This window comes from Pollicipes pollicipes, unplaced genomic scaffold (genome assembly GCF_011947565.3).
Source record: "Pollicipes pollicipes isolate AB1234 unplaced genomic scaffold, Ppol_2.1 Scaffold_4881;HRSCAF=5763_pilon_pilon_pilon, whole genome shotgun sequence".
Lineage (NCBI taxonomy): Eukaryota > Metazoa > Arthropoda > Thecostraca > Pollicipedomorpha > Pollicipedidae > Pollicipes > Pollicipes pollicipes.
The window spans coordinates 48013356-48034718 of record NW_023596576.1 but is presented as its reverse complement, the minus strand read 5'-3'; the positions used below and the strand labels follow the sequence as shown (position 1 = coordinate 48034718).

Genomic DNA, 21363 nt, shown 5'->3' with positions numbered 1-21363 from the left:
AAAGCTGGCCCTGCAGAGGGCGGGGGACATTTGCCGCACGTGTGAGTCGGCGAGCGCGAACGGCGCTGCCATCCGCTGCGAGCAGACTGCTTTGACTCGACTGCCGGCTTATTGGAAGTCGCGTGCCCGCCTCCTTTCCGCTCATGCATGTCGAGACAATTCCTGCCCACGCTGCGGCCGAACAAGACATACTGACGAAGCGCGCTGTCCCGCCGTGGGTGCATCGTTCCATGTATGAGGAGTTACCGGTCACTTTACGGCGGCGCGCACCGCTCAGCCGCCCGCTCGCTGCGCCCCAGGCGGCGGTCGTCGCTGGCAGAGCGCCAGGTCACGTGACCGCGGGGCCGGCGACCGGCCGTCCAGCCGGAGTGCGTCGAGATCCCGCCGCAGGCGAGGCGCAGGGCGTGGTGCGGCACCGGCAAGTGCAGCCGGGAAGCGATCGGGGATACGGTGAGTCATTGCCGATGTCCACGTGGATCGGCTGGCCCGCGGCCTCCTCCCACGCGGGTTGAAATGACGCTCACTTACCTGTTAGGCCCTGTGGCGTATTATCAACGCCACGGCCACTGGATGATCGCGAGTCTGTCAGGACTGTCTGCATGCCACGACAGGTCATTGGGTTTGCGCTAAGCTGGCGTGACGCCGTGCGTCTACGGATTCCACCTGCCGACTCTCCAGCCCACGTTCCTGTCAGCATGGCGCAGTGCCATTCCGGTACAGACCGTGCACGCGCGGACCGGAGCAGTGACCGCCAGATCTGCCCAGTCTGCCCGCGACTCACTAGCGCCACCTGTTGACTGACAACCAGCGCCGTCTGCCGGCTGTACCCTGGAGCACGGGCAGCCATCGCCACCTACCTGCTTTCACCGCCTACCTGCAGAGCGGCCCGGGTGGCCGGGCAGCTGAGTGCCGCTCGGGAGCCGCGGAGCGCGGTGCACCACGCGGTACGGAGGCCTCTGAGTCGCCGTCTCCAGTGCCAACACCCAGCTCCGTGTATGGGAACAAGACCAGGGCCCCCAGGCGCCGCCATCGGAGAACATTAACCGCCCTCAGACGCTGCCGGAGAGAGGAATTACGATGAGCCCGTGAAAGTTCCAGTTCGCTCGGCAGTCGCTAGACTGCTGCGGCTGTCGGATCTCTGACCAGAGCTACACAATCGACGACGGCAAGCTGCGGGCGATCTCAAGCTGCTGCAGGCGATCACAGAGCTTCCCGCGTCCAGAGAACTTAACCGACTTGAAGTCGTTCTTGGGACTCTCCAATCAGCTGGCGGGCTTTTCAGCAGACATCACCAGCGCGGCCCAGGCTCTCCGAAACCTCAGGCTGTCCACCATGCTCCAGACGGACTCTGCAGCAGCCCGCGGCCTGGGTTTCGTCCTGTAGCAGCGACACGGAGATACATGGGAGTTATCCCAGTGTGGCTCCCGCTTTCTTGCAGACGACGAATCACGACATGCAGCGGTGGAGCTTACAGGTCTGACCCGTTGGTGGGCCTTCTGCAACTGCGACATGTTTTTGGCCGGCCTGCCACACTGCCCGTCGTGGATCATCGACCACTCGTCCCGATCTTGAATTCGGGGAGGTTGTCTGCGATCGACAGCCCTAGTCTCCAGCGGATGCGGAGAAGATTTGGTGACAATCCAATTGGTGACAAAATTTTGCAATTTAAAACAATTTCCAACATACTAGAACATATAACAACAGACCACTCCAGCTAACTTAAACTCAAAGCTGCACATGGACTCATTCACCTGCCGTCCCCTCATAGTCTAGGCAGGTGTGTCCATTAATTCTCCCCCACTACCGTGCTACACCGCCCGCCCTTATTCGAGGTTCGAACTGCGTGCCCCTTCAGGTTCCAACCCCTCCACAGAGGGCCTCCTTTGTACTGACTGCGCGACTGAAAACGACCAACTCTGACAGCCAACACTTTGCATCACGAGAGACCTAGAACGACTAAATCGACAACGAATCAGATGAGTATTGCTGGAACCAGACCCAGCCATAGCAGACCCCCCCCCCCCCGCTCCTCCCCTTCCTTGAGTCCCGAACGGCCTCGGGACAGCCGAGTAGGGGCCAGATACGAGGACCGGCTGGGCTGTCCGGAGATTGTATCAAAGCGGCCAAGTGCCGGACAGTGTGCGTCCTAGTCCATATCAACTAGAAGTGGATGCTGCGTCGGCAACGACCCCCTAACTTGCCCGAGAAACATTTGCTGAACAGCTGGATATGGTAGGGATGACATGGATTCACTCCGAATTCCAAAGTATCTCTTACGTTGGTTGGGGCCCTCTGATGATAAAAGTAGATATTAGGCGTTATCATGAGGTCCACAATTAGACGGTGAAAGAGGAACGACTTCGCGCAGACGCAGTGGAACAGTGCGATGCGGAGCGGCGGACAAGCCGACCCATTGCACAACCTGTATAGATTATCATTACGTAATATTATGCATATGTCATGTGCTGAATACATAAGGTTACGAGAAAATGAGAGCCCACATGCAGCCTACATGGATGCGAGCCCAGCTGGCCTATGCCCAGCCCATATGGACCCCAGTCCAAGCAGTGGTCCCATGCTTTATAATAATTATAGACGATACCGTGAAAGCAAAACAATAAAAAGCCTTGATATAAACATGAATATTGTAAGTGGCAGCTTGATTGCGCATGTCACAAAAGGGTCAGGCCATTTGGGCCCCAGATTACACCTGAATACCAGCCAATGTGCAGTCCATGTGGACATGAGGCCAACTGGCCCACATATGGCCCATATGGACCACACCGAAGCAAACTTTCCCTCATGGTGACTTACATTTTCTTGACATGATACACTGCGACTGGACAGTGCAAGACACAACTATTTGTAGAACATGCAGAAAAAGAAATGATGTGGTCGCTCCATGTGAGACGAGGCTGGAGCCCAGCTAAAAGCCAATTCATAGCCAATGCCCACCTTACCGAGTGCTGTCATTGGGATCGCTGGCTGGGAGACAAACGATTTCAATGAAACACGCGGTGTAGACGATGGTTTGCCGTTGTGAATTTTTGAAGTGTTTTTTCTTTGCGTTCGATCTGCACGTTTTCAGTGAATACAAGACCTAATAACACATAAGACCAAGACCAATAACACACAACATTAAAACAAGTTGCTGGTTTTATCTCGAAGTACAACCCAGATGGGAGCACAAACCCTAGGAAGCTAACTCAGCCGACTACGACGCGGTCGGTCTGTCGGCCGCAATCAGCTGTATCCGGCTGCCCATCAGCACATCCAGCGGACGAATATCGATATGCAGGTACAATATCAAAAAAACAGATGGCAGGGAAAACAAACAGCAAAACCCTTAAGATAAATTGAATAGCGTGGAATATTCGGTGAACTACGTCAAGACCAAGGCACCAGCATTCAAAAGCGAAATAAATAATGCATGTGATGCGTGCCTAAGCAAAGTTATCGCATACCAAATGTATTGCCAAAACAGTAGGGAAGCGCCACGTCTAGATGCCATGCGACTGCGAGCCTTCTATAAGAGGCGTACAAGCGTGCGGACGCTCCGGGTGTCCGGCCGCAACGGCCGGCGGCCGTGGCCCGGTTCTCCGCCTCGGGTGGGCGGGCGGGGGGCTGCCGCCGATCGGTGCCCGAGCAAGGATGGCCGCCCGCTGAGGGCGGCTCGAGTGCGAAGCGGACGAGTGGAGCGATTCGTCGTGGTTGGTACGCATTTGCTGATTGATTGGATAATGCACGGTGCGAACGAGGCTGAGCATGCGCTCGCATCGCACCGAAAATGGGACACGTTTGTGACTGTGGTGACAATTTTTCGGCACAATATTGTCGCTCGCAGGTACGTTTTCATCGCCGGCGGGCGCCTCTTGATGATTGAACGTGCTTTGGTGTCTGCGCGTCCGGCAGAGGCTGAACGCCACGTCACGTGGAACAGCACACTCGGCGTGAGCATGGCGCGACAGGTTCAGCCTCGCCCCGATTGTCCGTCATCAAGTGGAATAGGTTATGCCAACGCGACGGCACGCGCGGCGAACACACCGCCGATCTGACTGCTCCGCGTGCAAAGTTCACATGCCAGATCGCAGCGGCGACGCGAGAGGCCGGCAGGCGAACAGACACAACGCTACGCTGGCACTCAACGAACGCTGGACACTGTGCGGCTTGTGCGTGGTGGGCGCCAAACGGCTGTTGTCTTGCGCTCGGGTCGCACACTGCTTGGTGCTGCGCAGGCCGTCGGCGAACGGCTCGCCGGTCGTAGCATGATTGTGTCCGGCATCTGTCGGCGCTGGGTGTGGCCCGTTTGACGGTTGCACGTGCGCGGCACGGCTCTGCGAAAGGGCACGGCGCCACGAGGCCAGCCGGCCACCGCTCGACGACGTCGACCGGACGTGGCGCACGGACGCGCGCCGAGTGCTTGCAGCGGCCGATTCGGACACCGGCCGACAGTGAATTGTCACCGCCGCCCATCGCCATGGTGCGTGCTGTAATTGTCCGATACAGAGGCGGCCGGCGCGCGTTCGCAGTTGAGCGCTGGCCATATTTCGGGCGCGCTGACGGGGCGCCGTGACGTCATGGCCAGACGGTCGCGCGGTACGGTACAGTGGCCGGCGTGTGCCCAGCACTCTGCGCGTGCAGCCGGCATTCCGTATTCCGCCATGACTGAGACGTCCGCTGCGCCAGCCGCCGCCCCCGCCGCCAAGGCGGCCAAGGCCAAGGTGCCTAGGGCCAAGCCCGCTCATCCGCCCACCAGCGAGATGGTGCAGGGCGCCATCAAGGGCCTCAAGGAACGCGGCGGCTCGTCGCTGATCGCCATCAAAAAATACATCGCCGCCAACTACAAGGTGGACGCCGAGAAGCTGGCGCCTTTCATCAAGCGCGTTCTCAAGTCCGGCGTGACCAGCGGTGCGCTTGTGCAGACCAAGGGCAAAGGCGCCAGCGGCTCGTTCAAGCTGTCGGCCGCCACCAAGGACAAGCCCGCCAAGAAGCCGGCCAAGTCGCCCAAAAAGAAGCCCGCCGGCCCGGCCAAGGCCAAGAAGACGCCCAAAAAGACCACCAAAAAGCCGGCTGATAAGAAGAAGGCCACCAAGTCGCCGGCCAAGGTTAAGAAGGCCAAGCCCACCAAGGCCAAAAAGGCCAAGTCGCCGGCCAAAAAGCCCAAGGCGCCCAAGCCAAAAAAGTCGCCGGCCAAGAAGGCCGCCAAAAAGACCACTGCCAAGAAATAGGCTGGCGTGCCACCACCCCCGTCCGTCGGGGTGCTGCAATGGCTCTTATCAGAGCCACATAACTCGCTCCTGTACTATCAGATCGCAGACTGTCTCGCATAATTGGGCTGTGCAATCGTGCACGCCAAACGTGTCACCCACAGGGGTGTGGCACTTTGGTCTGTTTCTGCAAAGAGGCTTTGCGTTTGACAGCGTCTGGCAGAGCGCCAGCTAGCTGCTCTGACATTTCAGACAACTCGTTGCCGTGCGTTCGTGTCACACCCAGGCTCGTACTCCATGCCACTGTCTCTGGTCCTAATAAGGACCTGTTGATGATTTCGCTCTCAGCGCTCTTAAGCACGCTCGCCACGAATGCGACGCGCCAGCTGGATGTCCTTGGGCATGATGGTCACCCGCTTGGCGTGGATGGCACACAGGTTCGTGTCCTCGAACAGACCGACCAGGTACGCCTCGCTGGCCTCCTGCAGAGCCATGACAGCGCTGCTCTGGAAGCGCAGGTCCGTCTTGAAGTCCTGCGCAATCTCGCGCACCAGCCGCTGGAACGGCAGCTTGCGAATGAGCAGCTCCGTGCTCTTCTGGTAGCGACGGATCTCGCGAAGAGCCACCGTGCCCGGACGGTAGCGGTGAGGCTTCTTGACGCCGCCGGTGGCCGGCGCGCTCTTGCGAGCCGCCTTAGTGGCCAGCTGCTTGCGCGGCGCCTTGCCGCCGGTAGACTTGCGTGCCGTCTGCTTGGTGCGCGCCATTATTCAAACCGTAACGGTCGTTGGCGCCAACAATCGGTCACAGTTGCACGTGCGTCGACGGCGCCAAGTAACTGCGCATGCGCAGAGTGGCGCGCCTCACGTGCGGCGCGCGGTATGGTCCCGCGGCCGGCGAGCCCCACCGAGTCCGGGTGTGGTGCGCCATCTACCGCTGGCGGCCACTGAAAAGCTGTCGACATGACCGGCAGAGGCAAGGGCGGCAAGGGACTCGGAAAGGGTGGCGCCAAGCGTCATCGCAAGGTGTTGCGCGACAACATCCAGGGCATCACCAAGCCGGCCATCCGTCGTCTGGCTCGTCGCGGTGGCGTCAAGCGCATCAGCGGCCTCATCTACGAAGAGACGCGCGGCGTTCTCAAGGTGTTCCTGGAGAACGTTATCCGCGACGCCGTCACCTACACCGAGCACGCCAAGCGCAAGACCGTCACCGCCATGGACGTTGTCTACGCTCTGAAGCGCCAGGGACGTACTCTGTACGGTTTCGGCGGCTAGACACCTCCAGCGGACGGCGCGGTAGCGGCCCATTGGCAAACAGGCCTTTTTGAAGGCCAAATATCTCGTTCCGTCGACTGCGATCACATAGTGGACACAAATGGCGCCAGCGCCGTTAGTGTTCGGCACGCCATTGCTTTATCGTCGTCGCCGTTACCATGTTCGCTTTTTGACGGCCTATTTCGGTTGCCGTCTGTTGCCGTCAGCGCTGCGCAATGGCGCGGATCAACAATGCATAAAAACAAATGAGAGTAAATAAGATTCAATAAGAAATAGCGCATGCCAGTGCCGGGCTTTGAATCCCGGCCACGCTTCTCGTCTACGTTTTGCGCCATGCCAGAGGCACTCTGGCGCCAGTGCCGTTCCTGTTCGGCACACTGCGCTGCTTTATCGTCTCCGCCTTTTGACGGCCTATTTCGATTCTCGTCAGGGCTGTGCGATGGCACGGATCAACAATACATAAAAATGAGAATAAATCAGATCCAATCAGAAATGGCACACGCCAGTGCCCGGCCTTCAATCCCGGCCACGTTTCTCGTCTACGTTTTGCGCCATGCCAGAGGCACTCTGCCATCGGCCGTTGGCCGGTTGGGTGACACCGTGCGATCGCTCTCGAAAGATGCCGATTGCGTGGCCTTTAAAAAGGCCTGTTGTGCGCTGACACGCGTGCGTGCGGACGCTGCTTACTTCTTCTCGGTCTTCTTGGGCAGCAGGACGGCCTGAATGTTGGGCAGCACACCACCCTGGGCGATGGTCACGCCCGACAGCAGCTTGTTGAGCTCCTCGTCGTTGCGGATGGCCAGCTGCAGGTGGCGGGGGATGATCCTGGTCTTCTTGTTGTCGCGAGCGGCGTTGCCTGCCAGCTCGAGCACCTCAGCGGCCAGGTACTCCATGACGGCGGCCAGGTACACCGGCGCGCCGGCGCCAACGCGCTCGGCATAGTTGCCCTTGCGCAACAGACGGTGGATACGACCGACCGGGAACTGGAGTCCAGCCCGCGACGAGCGAGACTTGGACTTGCCCTTCACCTTGCCGCCCTTGCCGCGTCCGGACATGGTTGATGTGCTATGCAGTGCAGATGACTGGCTGGCGAGCGCGGCCGCGCGTCAGGGTTATTGACTCACGCTAGCGCTAACCGGCCGCCCGACGCCGCGCCACTGATCGCCGCCCGGCGCGGCGCACGCCACCGAGAGTACACATTGGCGCGCGCCAGTGGCGCCCCGGCGCGGCTATAGAAAGCAAACCCGGACGGCGGCGCGCGCACAGATCGCTGCACAGCCGGGAAGCAAGTATGCCGCCCAAGACGAGTGGAAAGGCCGCCAAGAAGGCCGGCAAGGCCCAGAAAAACATCTCCAAGGGAGACAAGAAGCGCAGGAAGAAGAGGAAGGAGTCGTACGCCATCTACATCTACAAGGTGCTCAAGCAGGTGCACCCGGACACCGGCATCTCGTCCAAGGCCATGAGCATTATGAACTCGTTCGTCAACGACATCTTCGAGCGCATCGCCGCCGAGGCCTCTCGCCTGGCCCATTACAACAAGCGGTCGACCATCACGTCGCGGGAGATCCAGACGGCCGTGCGCCTGCTGCTGCCCGGCGAGCTGGCCAAGCACGCCGTGTCGGAAGGCACCAAGGCCGTTACCAAGTACACGAGCAGCAAGTAAGGTGCATCTTTGCCGGTCACAAAATCATCATCATCACCATTATCATCGCGTGATCGGTGGGAGAAATAGGTCTTTTTTAAGACCAAGCACACAACTCTTGGCGAAATGGATCACTCTGGTTAGCACGCCTGCTGAGCGCGGCCAGGCTAAGTCGGCAGACCGACCCCTTCACCACGTTTAGGGGCGATTCATACCATCCGTAGAATCTTACTATTCAGCACGTGCTTTGCATTGGTTATGCTCGTGAAAATTGCCAACCACCTAGTTTGCAGTGCAGTTGTAGATTGACCTGAGCTGAATGAAATCTAATTGCAATACCTAGCTGTAATGTTTCACTTGTATGCTGCATGTGTGCAACTTTGAAAACGGAACACGTCATTCCGAGACGCTAGCATTATCCATGGATGCCAAACATCGACGTGCTATTTTTCAGTATTAATGATAGCAGAAAACGCAAACGAGCACAGAAACCTTCAGAAACGCACCTGCGCCGGGGCTTTTAACAACACTTGCATAGAAGACAACTTGCTGCCCACATATGCCAATTGTAAATATGCTTAGCGGGAGCAATCGTAGGCAATTGGAGTGGCGAGCGCATACCGTCCAACAGGGGAGGGGGGCGGGGGGCCCGTGCGCCGGCTTTAGTTTGCAATTCCCACCGCCAGGGGCGCGCGCGCGCGCGCGCAGCCGCGCATGCGCATAGCTCATGCCGCGCCAGTTGTGTTTCTCGGTGCCACAGCGGCGGCCGAGCGCGTTTTTTTGCATTGATACCGGACGAAATTAGCCGGTGTTAACGTAGTGTCGAGCGCGTCCTCTTGCATTGATACCGGACAGCGTTGGCCGGTTTAACAAAAAGTAGTCGACCCCTGTCCCTTGCTTTGCGCCGGATAGCACAAGCCGGCTAAACGTAGCCTTTTGCCTGGCCTTAAGCCAGAAGTGAGTTCCCCAAGCCCCGGCCATGACTTAAGGCCGCCGGAGCAAAACAACAACAAAAAATCACCTGGCGGAAAAAGTGACAACGGCACCCGGTGTTCCCAGGCGGTCACCCATCCAAGTACTAACCGGGCCCGATGCTGCTTAACTTCAGTGATCGGACGGGAACTGGTGTTTTCAGCATGGTATGGTCGTTGCCGGGCGAATTCGTTGCCGGTGGCCGCGCGAATGCGTCCGCCGTCAGCGCATGACAACCGGCCTGCGCTGCGCATATATTTGTTCGCACGCGTGAAAAAGACTCTTGCGCATTTCCCCTGCGCTCTATGCAACACAGCCGAACCCACCGCCAGGGGCGCGCGCACGCAGCCAAGCATGCGCATAGCTCATGCCGCGCCGGTTGTGCTTCTCGGTGCCGTAGCGGCGGTCGAGCGCGTTTTCTTGCATTGATACCGCACGAAATTAGCCGGTTTAACGCAGTGTCGAGCGCGTTTTCTTGCATTGATACCGGACAGCGTTAGCCGGTTTAACGTAAGGTAGTCTACCACTGTCCCCTGCTTTGCGTCGGATAGCACAAGCCGGCTTAACGTAGCCTTTTGCCTGGCCTTAGGCCAAAAGTAAGTTCCCCCAGCCCCGGCTATGACTTACGGTCGCCGGGGCAAAAAGAAAAAAATCACCTGGCGGAAAAAGTGACAACGGCACCCGGTGTTCCCAGGCGGTCACCCATCCAAGTACTAACCGGGCCCGATGCTGCTTAACTTCAGTGATCGGACGGGAACTGGTGTTTTCAGCATGGTATGGTCGTTGCCGGGCGGATCCGTTGCCGGTGGCCGTGCGAATGCGACCGCCATCAGCGCATGACGACCGGCCTGCGCTGCGCATATATTTGTTCGCACGTGTGAAAAATACTCTTGCGCATTTCCCCTGCGCTCTCTGCAACACAGCCAAACCTATGCCATGGGCTTGGCGATTGATCGTGGGATGTGGCCGGTGATTTTTGCCCCTTCTATCAGCTGTCAGCCTCTTGAATGATGGCAGCGCGCACTGCCGTTGTTTTAAACACCATTGTATTGTATTGCGACCGTGAAAAACGGTCGGTAGCGGCCAAAACGATTTTGCCGGCTCGCGCATACGTGGCGCTGCGATCTATACCACGTGATTGTCCGTTCGATTCCCCATCAATGCATACCAGTCCCGAATGCGCCACGTGCCCTGAGTGCAGTGATATGACACAACACGTGCGCAAGTGTGCAAAAGAGAAGAACAAAAATACATCACCTTTAGTAAAAGCCATGCATCATCGCGGTTTTAGGTGCCTTGGTTGCCGAGATGTGGCGCAAAATGTGGTAACGCCCGGTAATGGCCGAATCTTTATTGCTGGCTCGTGCGCGCATTACATACAGCACGTGCGACATGACAACTCATGCGACGTCATTGTCTGTTCGATTTCTTATAAATGCATGCCACTCCCCGGTGGCTCTGCGCCCTGGGTGCCCAGGTGTGGCACAAAGCGTGTAAAACTTTGAAAAGGAGTGAAGGCCATCTTCCTGGCTCTCGTGCTCCCGACACGTGTAACGTGTCACCCCGCACTTGTGACGCCATGGAATTTCCCGTTCAATGTGCTATCGCAGCATGCCAGTCTCGTGTTAATATGTGCCATAAGAGCGGGAATCCCGCTCAAAGTGTGAAAATGGACGAAAGCAGCAAAACAGAGCTTCGCAGCTAATGTGCACGCGTCACATGACACGTGCAGCATGACATTGTACACGTTTGAGTGATTGTCTGTTACATCACCTATCAAAGCATGCCAGTCTCTACGTACTTTACACCCTGGTTTCTGGAGATATCACGAAAACGTGTAGGCCCCTCAAGAGAGCAAAATCGCGTAAATCCATGTCCTAACACATGGGCGCCATGACATGTGGCACGTGTCATCACAATTCTCATCTGGCCCCTCAACAAGCGCGCCAATGTCGAGTGTGTTCGTGCCATACGTGCCGAAATGTGATGAGAAAAAAAAAAACGCGTAAACCTGTGGGAGAGAGCAAAATTCATCTATGGCCTCGTGCCGCGTGATACGTGTGACCGTACCATTGCGATGCACAAACTTGCGATGCGACCGAAAGTGTAGTCGCGTCAACTGTGAATGCGCGCAAACAAAATGCACGCCTGTACGCGCACGGCGAACACAGCGACAGTCACAATTCACAGCGCGCAGTCGACCACCATGCGCCAGCCAACAATTGGCCCGCTCGCCGCTCGTCAGACGGACTGCAGGCACCGCGTAATGCTCGTTCTTCATTACTAAGGCTGGCTAAATGAACAAAGTCGAAAGCCCGCCGCGCGAAAGGCCATTTTAACCCTTAGCGCCTAACGCGTGCGACAGGAGCCGGGCTAGTAACTTGCCGCCGTCACGGCGAAAATGCCGTCATGCAACCGCTTAGGCTAGGCTCATTTGCGAGCGACTTTAAAAGTGAAATGAGATCAACAAAAGGGCGCATAAGAGACAGGACGAATTGGCCAACACGCTGATGCAGTTTTCAACGCTGGATCACGCATAGTTTTGACGGTAGCGGCTTGTATTCGGCGCCGATTTGTAAAACCTTGCATCCTGCAATTGGATTCGCAAGTTGCAACGCAACGGTGCGTTATAGACACTCACAATGCCCACTGAAAATGTGGCCGCTTCAATTGTGAACGTTGGGAAAGAGCGTTCAGGTCTCTACCTTGTTTGTGTGCCGAGATATGACGGTAAACGTAAAGACGCGTCAAAAACGGCCCATTTCAGCTTGTCAACACGTGTGCACGCGTCGCGTGTGACGTGGCGCAAACAACTCAACGGAACGCGATGGCCCATCTTGTGCTCTATCGCTGCGCGCTGCGACCGCACTGTTTCTCGCCGCTGCGACCCTCGGTTGCCAAGATACGGCTCCGGGAAGCCGAGGGTTGTGGGGCCGTCGGCCGAAATCGCGAAATTGGTGTCGCCCCCGGTAACCCTAATGGGTTTTTGCGTATTTCTTTGCTCGACACGTGCTCATTTTTGCGAAATGCGAAAATTTAACGCGACACAGAAAAGTGCAGCCGGCGGATCTGGGTCGTGTGCAAATGTCATCGAAAAATGTCCAGCCGTTCAGCCTGCAGGTGACGCAACGGACACGCACACACACACACACACACACACACACACACACACACACACACACACACACACACACACACACACACACACACACACACACACACACTGTTCCCTTAATAATATAGAAAAAACCCTTAAGATAAATTGAATAGCGTGGAATATTCGGTGAACTACGTCAAGACCAAGGCACCAGCATTCAAAAGCGAAATAAATAATGCATGTGATGCGTGCCTAAGCAAAGTTATCGCATACCAAATGTATTGCCAAAACAGTAGGGAAGCGCCACGTCTAGATGCCATGCGACTGCGAGCCTTCTATAAGAGGCGTACAAGCGTGCGGACGCTTCGGGTGTCCGGCCGCAACGGCCGGCGGCCGTGGCCCGGTTCTCCGCCTCGGGTGGGCGGGTGGGGGGCTGCTGCCGATCGGTGCCCGAGCAAAGATGGCCGCCCGCTGAGGGCGGCTCGAGTGCGAAGCGGACGAATGGAGCGATTCGTCGTGGTTGGTACGCATTTGCTGATTGATTGGATAATGCACGGTGCGAACGAGGCTGAGCATGCGCTCGCAGCGCACCGAGAATGGGACACGTTTGTGACTGTGGTGACAATTTTTCGGCACAATATTGTCGCTCGCAGGTACGTTTTCATCGCTGGCGGGCGCCTCTTGATGATTGAACGTGCTTAGGTGTCTGCGCGTCCGGCAGAGGCTGAACGCCACGTCACGTGGAACAGCACACTCGGCGTGAGCATGGCGCGACAGGTTCAGCCTCGCCCCGATTGTCCGTCATCAAGTGGAATAGGTTATGCCAACGCGACGGCACGCGCGGCGAACACACCGCCGATCTGACTGCTCCGCGTGCAAAGTTCACATGCCAGATCGCAGCGGCGACGCGAGAGGCCGGCAGGCGAACAGACACAACGCTACGCTGGCACTCAACGAACGCTGGACACTGTGCGGCTTGTGCGTGGTGGGCGCCAAACGGCTGTTGTCTTGCGCTCGGGTCGCACACTGCTTGGTGCTGCGCAGGCCGTCGGCGAACGGCTCGCCGGTCGTAGCATGATTGTGTCCGGCATCTGTCGGCGCTGGGTGTGGCCCGTTTCGCGGTTGCACGTGCGCGGCACGGCTCTGCGAAAGGGCACGGCGCCACGAGGCCAGCCGGCCACCGCTCGACGACGTCGACCGGACGTGGCGCACGGACGCGCGCCGAGTGCTTGCAGCGGCCGATTCGGACACCGGCCGACAGCGAATTGTCACCGCCGCCCATCGCCATGGTGCGTGCTGTTATTGTCCGATACAGAGGCGGCCGGCGCGCGTTCGCAGTTGAGCGCTGGCCATATTTCGGGCGCGCTGACGGGGCGCCGTGACGTCATGGCCAGACGGTCGCGCGGTACGGTACAGTGGCCGGCGTGTGCCCAGCACTCTGCGCGTGCAGCCGGCATTCCGTATTCCGCCATGACTGAGACGTCCGCTGCGCCAGCCGCCGCCCCCGCCGCCAAGGCGGCCAAGGCCAAGGTGCCTAGGGCCAAGCCCGCCCATCCGCCCACCAGCGAGATGGTGCAGGGCGCCATCAAGGGTCTCAAGGAACGCGGCGGCTCGTCGCTGATCGCCATCAAAAAATACATCGCCGCCAACTACAAGGTGGACGCCGAGAAGCTGGCGCCTTTCATCAAGCGCGTTCTCAAGTCCGGCGTGACCAGCGGTGCGCTTGTGCAGACCAAGGGCAAAGGCGCCAGCGGCTCGTTCAAGCTGTCGGCCGCCACTAAGGACAAGCCCGCCAAGAAGCCGGCCAAGTCGCCCAAAAAGAAGCCCGCCGGCCCGGCCAAGGCCAAGAAGACGCCCAAAAAGACCACCAAAAAGCCGGCTGATAAGAAGAAGGCCACCAAGTCGCCGGCCAAGGTTAAGAAGGCCAAGCCCACCAAGGCCAAAAAGGCCAAGTCGCCGGCCAAAAAGCCCAAGGCGCCCAAGCCAAAAAAGTCGCCGGCCAAGAAGGCCGCCAAAAAGACCACTGCCAAAAAATAGGCTGGCGTGCCACCACCCCCGTCCGTTGGGGTGCTGCAATGGCTCTTATCAGAGCCACATAACTCGCTCCTGTACTATCAGATCGCAGACTGTCTCGCATAATTGGGCTGTGCAATCGTGCACGCCGAACGTGTCACCCACATGGGCGTGGCACTTTGGTCTTTTTCTGCAGAGGCTTTGCGTTTGACAGCGTCTGGCAGAGCGCTAGCTAGCTGCTCTGACATTTCAGACAACTCGTTGCCGTGCGTTCGTGTCACACCCAGGCTCGTACTCCATGCCACTGTCTCTGGTCCTAATAAGGACCTGTTGATGATTTCGCTCTCAGCGCTCTTAAGCACGCTCGCCACGAATGCGACGCGCCAGCTGGATGTCCTTGGGCATGATGGTCACCCGCTTGGCGTGGATGGCGCACAGGTTCGTGTCCTCGAACAGACCGACCAGGTACGCCTCGCTGGCCTCCTGCAGAGCCATGACAGCGCTGCTCTGGAAGCGCAGGTCCGTCTTGAAGTCCTGCGCAATCTCGCGCACCAGCCGCTGGAACGGCAGCTTGCGAATGAGCAGCTCCGTGCTCTTCTGGTAGCGACGGATCTCGCGAAGAGCCACCGTGCCCGGACGGTAGCGGTGAGGCTTCTTGACGCCGCCGGTGGCCGGCGCGCTCTTGCGAGCCGCCTTAGTGGCCAGCTGCTTGCGCGGCGCCTTGCCGCCGGTAGACTTGCGTGCCGTCTGCTTGGTGCGCGCCATTATTCAAACCGTAACGGTCGTTGGCGCCAACAATCGGTCACAGTTGCACGTGCGTCGACGGCGCCAAGTAACTGCGCATGCGCAGAGTGGCGCGCCTCACGTGCGGCGCGCGGTATGGTCCCGCGGCCGGCGAGCCCCACCGAGTCCGGGTGTGGTGCGCCATCTACTGCTGGCGGCCACTGAAAAGCTGTCGACATGACCGGCAGAGGCAAGGGCGGCAAGGGACTCGGAAAGGGTGGCGCCAAGCGTCATCGCAAGGTGTTGCGCGACAACATCCAGGGCATCACCAAGCCGGCCATCCGTCGTCTGGCTCGTCGCGGTGGCGTCAAGCGCATCAGCGGCCTCATCTACGAAGAGACGCGCGGCGTTCTCAAGGTGTTTCTGGAGAACGTTATCCGCGACGCCGTCACCTACACCGAGCACGCCAAGCGCAAGACCGTCACCGCCATGGACGTTGTCTACGCTCTGAAGCGCCAGGGACGTACTCTGTACGGTTTCGGCGGCTAGACACCTCCAGCGGACGGCGCGGTAGCGGCCCATTGGCAAACAGGCCTTTTTGAAGGCCAAATATCTCGTTCCGTCGACTGCGATCACATAGTGGACACAAATGGCGCCAGCGCCGTTAGTGTTCGGCACGCCATTGCTTTATCGTCGTCGCCGTTATCATGTTCGCTTTTTGACGGCCTATTTCGATTGCCGTCAGCGCTGCGCAATGGCGCGGATCAACAATGCATAAAAAACAAATGAGAGTAAATAAGATTCAATAAGAAATAGCGCATGCCAGTGCCGGGCTTTGAATCCCGGCCACGCTTCTCGTCTACGTTTTGCGCCATGCCAGAGGCACTCTGGCGCCAGTGCCGTTCCTGTTCGGCACACTGCGCTGCTTTATCGTCTCCGCCTTTTGACGGCCTATTTCGATTCTCGTCAGGGCTGTGCGATGGCACGGATCAACAATACATGAAAATGAGAATAAATCAGATCCAATCAGAAATGGCACACGCCAGTGCCCGGCCTTCAATCCCGGCCACGTTTCTCGTCTACGTTTTGCGCCATGCCAGAGGCACTCTGCCGTCGGCCGTTGGCCGGTTGGGTGACACCGTGCGATCGCTCTCGAAAGATGCCGATTGCGTGGCCTTTAAAAAGGCCTGTTGTGCGCTGACACGCGTGCGTGCGGACGCTGCTTACTTCTTCTCGGTCTTCTTGGGCAGCAGGACGGCCTGAATGTTGGGCAGCACACCACCCTGGGCGATGGTCACGCCCGACAGCAGCTTGTTGAGCTCCTCGTCGTTGCGGATGGCCAGCTGCAGGTGGCGGGGGATGATCCTGGTCTTCTTGTTGTCGCGAGCGGCGTTGCCTGCCAGCTCGAGCACCTCAGCGGCCAGGTACTCCATGACGGCGGCCAGGTACACCGGCGCGCCGGCGCCAACGCGCTCGGCATAGTTGCCCTTGCGCAACAGACGGTGGATACGACCGACCGGGAACTGGAGTCCAGCCCGCGACGAGCGAGACTTGGACTTGCCCTTCACCTTGCCGCCCTTGCCGCGTCCGGACATGGTTGATGTGCTGTGCAGTGCAGATGACTGGCTGGCGAGCGCGGCCGCGCGTCAGGGTTATTGACTCACGCTAGCGCTAACCGGCCGCCCGACGCCGCGCCACTGATCGCCGCCCGGCGCGGCGCACGCCACCGAGAGTACACATTGGCGCGCGCCAGTGGCGCCCCGGCGCGGCTATAGAAAGCAAACCCGGACGGCGGCGCGCGCACAGATCGCTGCACAGCCGGGAAGCAAGTATGCCGCCCAAGACGAGTGGAAAGGCCGCCAAGAAGGCCGGCAAGGCCCAGAAAAACATCTCCAAGGGAGACAAGAAGCGCAGGAAGAAGAGGAAGGAGTCGTACGCCATCTACATCTACAAGGTGCTCAAGCAGGTGCACCCGGACACCGGCATCTCGTCCAAGGCCATGAGCATTATGAACTCGTTCGTCAACGACATCTTCGAGCGCATCGCCGCCGAGGCCTCTCGCCTGGCCCATTACAACAAGCGGTCGACCATCACGTCGCGGGAGATCCAGACGGCCGTGCGCCTGCTGCTGCCCGGCGAGCTGGCCAAGCACGCCGTGTCGGAAGGCACCAAGGCCGTTACCAAGTACACGAGCAGCAAGTAAGGCGCCCCGTGCATCTTTGCCGGTCACAAAATCATCATCATCACCATTATCATCGCGTGATCGGCGGGAGAAATAGGTCTTTTTTAAGACCAAGCACACAACTCTTGGCGAAATGGATCACTCTGGTTAGCACGCCTGCTGAGCGCGGCCAGCTAAGTCGGCAGACCGACCCCTTCACCACGTTTAGGGGCGATTCATACCATCCGTAGAATCTTACTATTCAGCACGTGCTTTGCATTGGCTATGCTCGTGAAAATTGCCAACCACCTAGTTTGCAGTGCAGTTGTAGATTGAACTGAGCTGAATGAAATCTAATTGCAATACCTAGCTGTAATGTTTCACTTGTATGCTGCATGTGTGTAACTTTGAAAACGGAACACGTCATTCCGAGACGTTAGCATTATCCATGGATGCCAAACATCGACGTGCTATTTTTCAGTATTAATGATAGCAGAAAACGCAAACGAGCACAGAAACCTTCAGAAACACACCTGCGCCGGGGCTTTTAACAACACTTGCATAGAAGACAACTTGCTGCCCACATATGCCAATTGTAAATATGCTTAGCGGGAGCAATCGTAGGCAATTGGAGTGGCGAGCGCATACCGTCCAACAGGGGAGGGGGGCGGGGGGCCCGTGCGCCGGCTTTAGTTTGCAATTCCCACCGCCAGGGGCGCGCGCGCGCGCAGCCGCGCATGCGCATAGCTTATGCCGCGCCAGTTGTGTTTCTCGGTGCCACAGCGGCGGCCGAGCGCGTTTTTTTGCATTGATACCGGACGAAATTAGCCGGGTTAACGTAGTGTCGAGCGCGTCTTCTTGCATTGATACCGGACAGCATTGGCCGGTGTAACATAAAGTGGTCGACCCCCGTCCGTTGCTTTGCGCCGGACAGGCTAAACGTAGCCTTTTGCCTGGCCTTAAGCCAGAAGTGAGTTCCCCAAGCCTCGGCCATGACTTAAGGCCGCCGGAGCAAAACAACAACAGCAACAACAACAACAACAACAAAAAACACCTGGCGGAAAAAGTGACAACGGCACCCGGTGTTCCCAGGCGGTCACCCATCCAAGTACTAACCGGGCCCGATGCTGCTTAACTTCAGTGATCGGACGGGAACTGGTGTTTTCAGCATGGTATGGTCGTTGCCGAGCGAATTCGTTGCCGGTGGCCGCGCGAATGCGTCCGCCGTCAGCGCATGACAACCGGCCTGCGCTGCGCATATATTTGTTGGCACGCGTGAAAAAGACTCTTGCGCATTTCCCCTGCGCTCTATGCAACACAGCCGAACCCACCGCCAGGGGCGCGCGCACGCAGCCAGGCATGCGCATAGCTCATGCCGCGCCGGTTGTGTTTCTCGGTGCCGTAGCGGCGGTCGAGCGCGTTTTCTTGCATTGATACCGGACGAAATTAGCCGGTTTAACGCAGTGTCGAGCGCGTTTTCTTGCATTGATACCGGACAGCGTTAGCCGGTTTAACGTAAAGTAGTCTACCACTGTCCCCTGCTTTGCGTCGGATAGCACAAGCCGGCTTAACGTAGCCTTTTGCCTGGCCTTAGGCCAAAAGTAAGTTCCCCCAGCCCCGGCTATGACTTACGGTCGCCGGGGCAAAAAGAAAAAAAATCACCTGGCGGAAAAAGTGACAACGGCACCCGGTGTTCCCAGGCGGTCACCCATCCAAGTACTAACCGGGCCCGATGCTGCTTAACTTCAGTGATCGGACGGGAACTGGTGTTTTCAGCATGGTATGGTCGTTGCCGGGCGGATCCGTTGCCGGTGGCCGTGCGAATGCGACCGCCATCAGCGCATGACGACCGGCCTGCGCTGCGCATATATTTGTTCGCACGTGTGAAAAATACTCTTGCGCATTTCCCCTGCGCTCTCTGCAACACAGCCAAACCTATGCCATGGGCTTGGCGATTGATCGTGGGATGTGGCCGGTGATTTTTGCCCTTTCTATCAGCTGTCAGCCTCTTGAATGATGGCAGCGCGCACTGCCGTTGTTTTAAACACCATTGTATTGTATTGCGACCGTGAAAAACGGTCGGCAGCGGCCAAAACGATTTTGCCGGCTCGCGCATACGTGGCGCTGCGATCTATACCACGTGATTGTCCGTTCGATTCCCCATCAATGCATACCACTCCCGAATGCGCCACGTGCCCTGAGTGCAGTGATATGACACAACACGTGCGCAAGTGTGCAAAAGAGAAGAACAAAAATGCATCACCTTTAGTAAAAGCCATGCATCATCGCGGTTTTAAGTGCCTTGGTTGCCGAGATGTGGCGCAAAATGTGGTAACGCCCGGTAATGGCCGAATCTTTATTGCTGGCTCGTGCGCGCATTACATACAGCACGTGCGACATGACAACTCATGCGACGTCATTGTCTGTTCGATTTCTTATAAATGCATGCCACTCCCCGGTGGCTCTGCGCCCTGGGTGCCCAGGTGTGGCACAAAGCGTGTAAAACTTTGAAAAGGAGTGACGGCCATCTTTCTGGCTCTTGTGTTCCCGACACGTGCAACGTGTCACCCCGCACTTGTGACGCCATGGAATTTCCCGTTCAATGTGCTATCGCAGCATGCCAGTCTCGTGTTAATATGTGCCATAAGAGCGGAAATCCCGCTCAAAGTGTGAAAATGGACGAAAGCAGCCAAACAGAGCTTCGCAGCTAATGTGCACGCGTCACATGACACGTGCAGCATGACATTGTACACGTTTGAGTGATTGTTACATCACCTATCAAAGCATGCCAGTCTCTACGTACTTTATACCCTGGTTTCTGGAGATATCACGAAAACGTGTAGGCCCCTCAAGAGAGCAAAATCGTGTAAATCCATGTCCTAACACATGGGCGCCATGACATGTGGCACGTGTCATCACAATTCGCATCTGGCCCCTCAACAAGCGCGCCAATGTCGGGTGTGTTCGTGCCATACGTGCCGAAATGTGATGAGAGAAAAAAACAAAACAAACGCGTAAACCTGTGGGAGAGAGCAAAATTCATCTATGGTCTCGTGCCGCGTGATACGTGTGACCGTACCATTGCGATGCACAAACTTGCGATGCGACCGAAAGTGTGTTCGCGTCAACTGTGAATGCGCGCAAACAAAATGCACGCCTGTACGCGCACGGCGAACACAGCGACAGTCACAATTCACAGCGCGCAGTCGACCACCATGCGCCAGCCAACAATTGGCCCGCTCGCCGCTCGTCAGACGGACTGCAGGCACCGCGTAATGCTCGTTCTTCATTACTAAGGCTGGCTAAATGAACAAAGTCGAAAGCCTGCCGCGCGAAAGGCCATTTTAACCCTTAGCGCCTAACGCGTGCGACAGGAGCCGGGCTAGTAACTTGCCGCCGTCACGGCGAAAATGCCGTCATGCAACCGCTTAGGCTAGGCTCATTTGCGAGCGAATTTAAAAGTGAAATGAGATCAACAAAAGGGCGCATAAGAGACAGGACGAATTGGCCAACACGCTGATGCAGTTTTCAACGCTGGATCACGCATAGTTTTGACGGTAGCGGCTTGTATTCGGCGCCGATTTGTAAAACCTTGCATCCTGCAATTGGATTCGCAAGTTGCAACGCAACGGTGCGTTATAGACACTCACAATGCCCACTGAAAATGTGGCCGCTTCAATTGTGAACGTTGGGAAGGAGCGTTCAGGTCTCTACCTTGTTTGTGTGCCGAGATATGACGGTAAACGTAAAAACGCGTCAAAAACGGCCCATTTCAGCTTGTCAACACGTGTGCACGCGTCGCGTGTGACGTGGCGCAAACAACTCAACGGAACGCGATGGCCCATCTTGTGCTCTATCGCTGCGCGCTGCGACCGCACTGTTTCTCGCCGCTGCGACCCTCGGTTGCCAAGATACGGCTCCGGGAAGCCGAGGGTTGTGGGGCCGTCGGCCGACATCGCGAAATTGGTGTCGCCCCCGGTAACCCTAATGGGTTTTTGCGTCTTTCTTTGCTCGACACGTGCTCATTTTTGCGAAATGCTAAAATTTCACGCGACACAGAAAAGTGCAGCCGGCGGATCTCGGTCGTGTGCAAATGTCATCGAAAAATGTCCAGCCGTTCAGCCTGCAGGTGACGCAACGGACACACACACACACACACACACACACACACACACACACACACACACACACACACACACACACACACACACACACACACACACACACACACTGTTCCCTTAATAATATAGAAAATACCCTTAAGATAAATTGAATAG

General features: G+C 57.5%; 9 protein-coding genes and 4 non-coding genes across 13 annotated transcripts; 6 read left to right on the top strand and 7 right to left on the bottom strand.

Annotated features, from left to right (window-relative positions):
* Positions 1-4401: 4401 nt before the first annotated feature.
* On the top strand, positions 4402-5290 carry LOC119099930 (histone H1-like). The gene has a single exon (XM_037223022.1). The coding sequence runs from the start codon at positions 4578-4580 to the stop codon at positions 5226-5228; it is 651 nt and encodes a 216-aa protein (XP_037078917.1). The 5' UTR covers positions 4402-4577; the 3' UTR covers positions 5229-5290.
* Positions 5291-5342: 52 nt separating this feature from the next.
* On the bottom strand, positions 5343-14970 carry LOC119100500 (uncharacterized). Its single transcript, XM_037223590.1, has 4 exons — positions 14565-14970; positions 13217-13280; positions 7166-7564; positions 5343-5975 (listed from the first exon to the last, which is right to left on the bottom strand). Exons 1-4 carry the CDS (start codon positions 14965-14967, stop codon positions 5561-5563), a joined length of 1281 nt encoding a protein of 426 aa, XP_037079485.1. The 5' UTR covers positions 14968-14970; the 3' UTR covers positions 5343-5560.
* LOC119099935 (histone H4) lies at positions 6151-6541 on the top strand. The gene has a single exon (XM_037223027.1). The coding sequence runs from the start codon at positions 6167-6169 to the stop codon at positions 6476-6478; it is 312 nt and encodes a 103-aa protein (XP_037078922.1). The 5' UTR covers positions 6151-6166; the 3' UTR covers positions 6479-6541.
* LOC119099934 (histone H2A) lies at positions 7114-7551 on the bottom strand. Its single transcript, XM_037223026.1, has one exon. The coding sequence runs from the start codon at positions 7531-7533 to the stop codon at positions 7162-7164; it is 372 nt and encodes a 123-aa protein (XP_037078921.1). The 5' UTR covers positions 7534-7551; the 3' UTR covers positions 7114-7161.
* Positions 7754-17749, top strand: LOC119099933 (histone H2B). Its single transcript, XM_037223025.1, has 2 exons — positions 7754-8142; positions 17130-17749. Exon 1 carries the CDS (start codon positions 7770-7772, stop codon positions 8139-8141), a length of 372 nt encoding a protein of 123 aa, XP_037078920.1. The 5' UTR covers positions 7754-7769; the 3' UTR covers position 8142; positions 17130-17749.
* On the bottom strand, positions 9155-9273 carry LOC119101872 (5S ribosomal RNA). The gene has a single exon (XR_005094630.1). It is a non-coding gene; the product is annotated as a 5S ribosomal RNA (ribosomal RNA).
* On the bottom strand, positions 9762-9880 carry LOC119101871 (5S ribosomal RNA). The gene has a single exon (XR_005094629.1). It is a non-coding gene; the product is annotated as a 5S ribosomal RNA (ribosomal RNA).
* LOC119099931 (histone H1-like) lies at positions 13538-14240 on the top strand. The gene has a single exon (XM_037223023.1). It carries the CDS (start codon positions 13576-13578, stop codon positions 14224-14226), a length of 651 nt encoding a protein of 216 aa, XP_037078918.1. The 5' UTR covers positions 13538-13575; the 3' UTR covers positions 14227-14240.
* On the top strand, positions 15147-15946 carry LOC119099937 (histone H4). The gene has a single exon (XM_037223028.1). It carries the CDS (start codon positions 15163-15165, stop codon positions 15472-15474), a length of 312 nt encoding a protein of 103 aa, XP_037078923.1. The 5' UTR covers positions 15147-15162; the 3' UTR covers positions 15475-15946.
* LOC119099938 (histone H2A) lies at positions 16031-16541 on the bottom strand. The gene has a single exon (XM_037223029.1). It carries the CDS (start codon positions 16518-16520, stop codon positions 16149-16151), a length of 372 nt encoding a protein of 123 aa, XP_037078924.1. The 5' UTR covers positions 16521-16541; the 3' UTR covers positions 16031-16148.
* LOC119099932 (histone H2B) lies at positions 16737-17163 on the top strand. The gene has a single exon (XM_037223024.1). It carries the CDS (start codon positions 16757-16759, stop codon positions 17126-17128), a length of 372 nt encoding a protein of 123 aa, XP_037078919.1. The 5' UTR covers positions 16737-16756; the 3' UTR covers positions 17129-17163.
* A 404-nt stretch (positions 17750-18153) lies between the features above and the next one.
* On the bottom strand, positions 18154-18272 carry LOC119101870 (5S ribosomal RNA). Its single transcript, XR_005094628.1, has one exon. It is a non-coding gene; the product is annotated as a 5S ribosomal RNA (ribosomal RNA).
* A 489-nt stretch (positions 18273-18761) lies between these two features.
* LOC119101859 (5S ribosomal RNA) lies at positions 18762-18880 on the bottom strand. Its single transcript, XR_005094623.1, has one exon. It is a non-coding gene; the product is annotated as a 5S ribosomal RNA (ribosomal RNA).
* Between the last annotated feature and the right edge of the window lie 2483 nt (positions 18881-21363).

What these genes read in the sequence shown, in the direction of transcription:
- LOC119099930 (XM_037223022.1), top strand. Translation starts at nt 4,578, where the DNA reads ATGGCCAGACGGTCGCGCGGTACGGTACAGTGGCCGGCGTGTGCCCAG.
- LOC119099935 (XM_037223027.1), top strand. Translation starts at nt 6,167, where the DNA reads ATGACCGGCAGAGGCAAGGGCGGCAAGGGACTCGGAAAGGGTGGCGCC.
- LOC119099934 (XM_037223026.1), bottom strand. Translation starts at nt 7,533, where the DNA reads ATGTCCGGACGCGGCAAGGGCGGCAAGGTGAAGGGCAAGTCCAAGTCT.
- LOC119099933 (XM_037223025.1), top strand. Translation starts at nt 7,770, where the DNA reads ATGCCGCCCAAGACGAGTGGAAAGGCCGCCAAGAAGGCCGGCAAGGCC.
- LOC119099931 (XM_037223023.1), top strand. Translation starts at nt 13,576, where the DNA reads ATGGCCAGACGGTCGCGCGGTACGGTACAGTGGCCGGCGTGTGCCCAG.
- LOC119100500 (XM_037223590.1), bottom strand. Translation starts at nt 14,967, where the DNA reads ATGGCGCGCACCAAGCAGACGGCACGCAAGTCTACCGGCGGCAAGGCG. An exon ending in GCGTCGCATTCGTGGCGAGC is followed by an intron (nt 13,281 to 14,564) that starts GTGCTTAAGAGC and finishes CAGCGCCGACAG; the next exon opens with ATGCCGGACACAATCATGCT. An exon ending in CCCAAGAAGACCGAGAAGAA is followed by an intron (nt 5,976 to 7,165) that starts GTAAGCAGCGTC and finishes CGTTACGGTTTG; the next exon opens with AATAATGGCGCGCACCAAGC.
- LOC119099937 (XM_037223028.1), top strand. Translation starts at nt 15,163, where the DNA reads ATGACCGGCAGAGGCAAGGGCGGCAAGGGACTCGGAAAGGGTGGCGCC.
- LOC119099938 (XM_037223029.1), bottom strand. Translation starts at nt 16,520, where the DNA reads ATGTCCGGACGCGGCAAGGGCGGCAAGGTGAAGGGCAAGTCCAAGTCT.
- LOC119099932 (XM_037223024.1), top strand. Translation starts at nt 16,757, where the DNA reads ATGCCGCCCAAGACGAGTGGAAAGGCCGCCAAGAAGGCCGGCAAGGCC.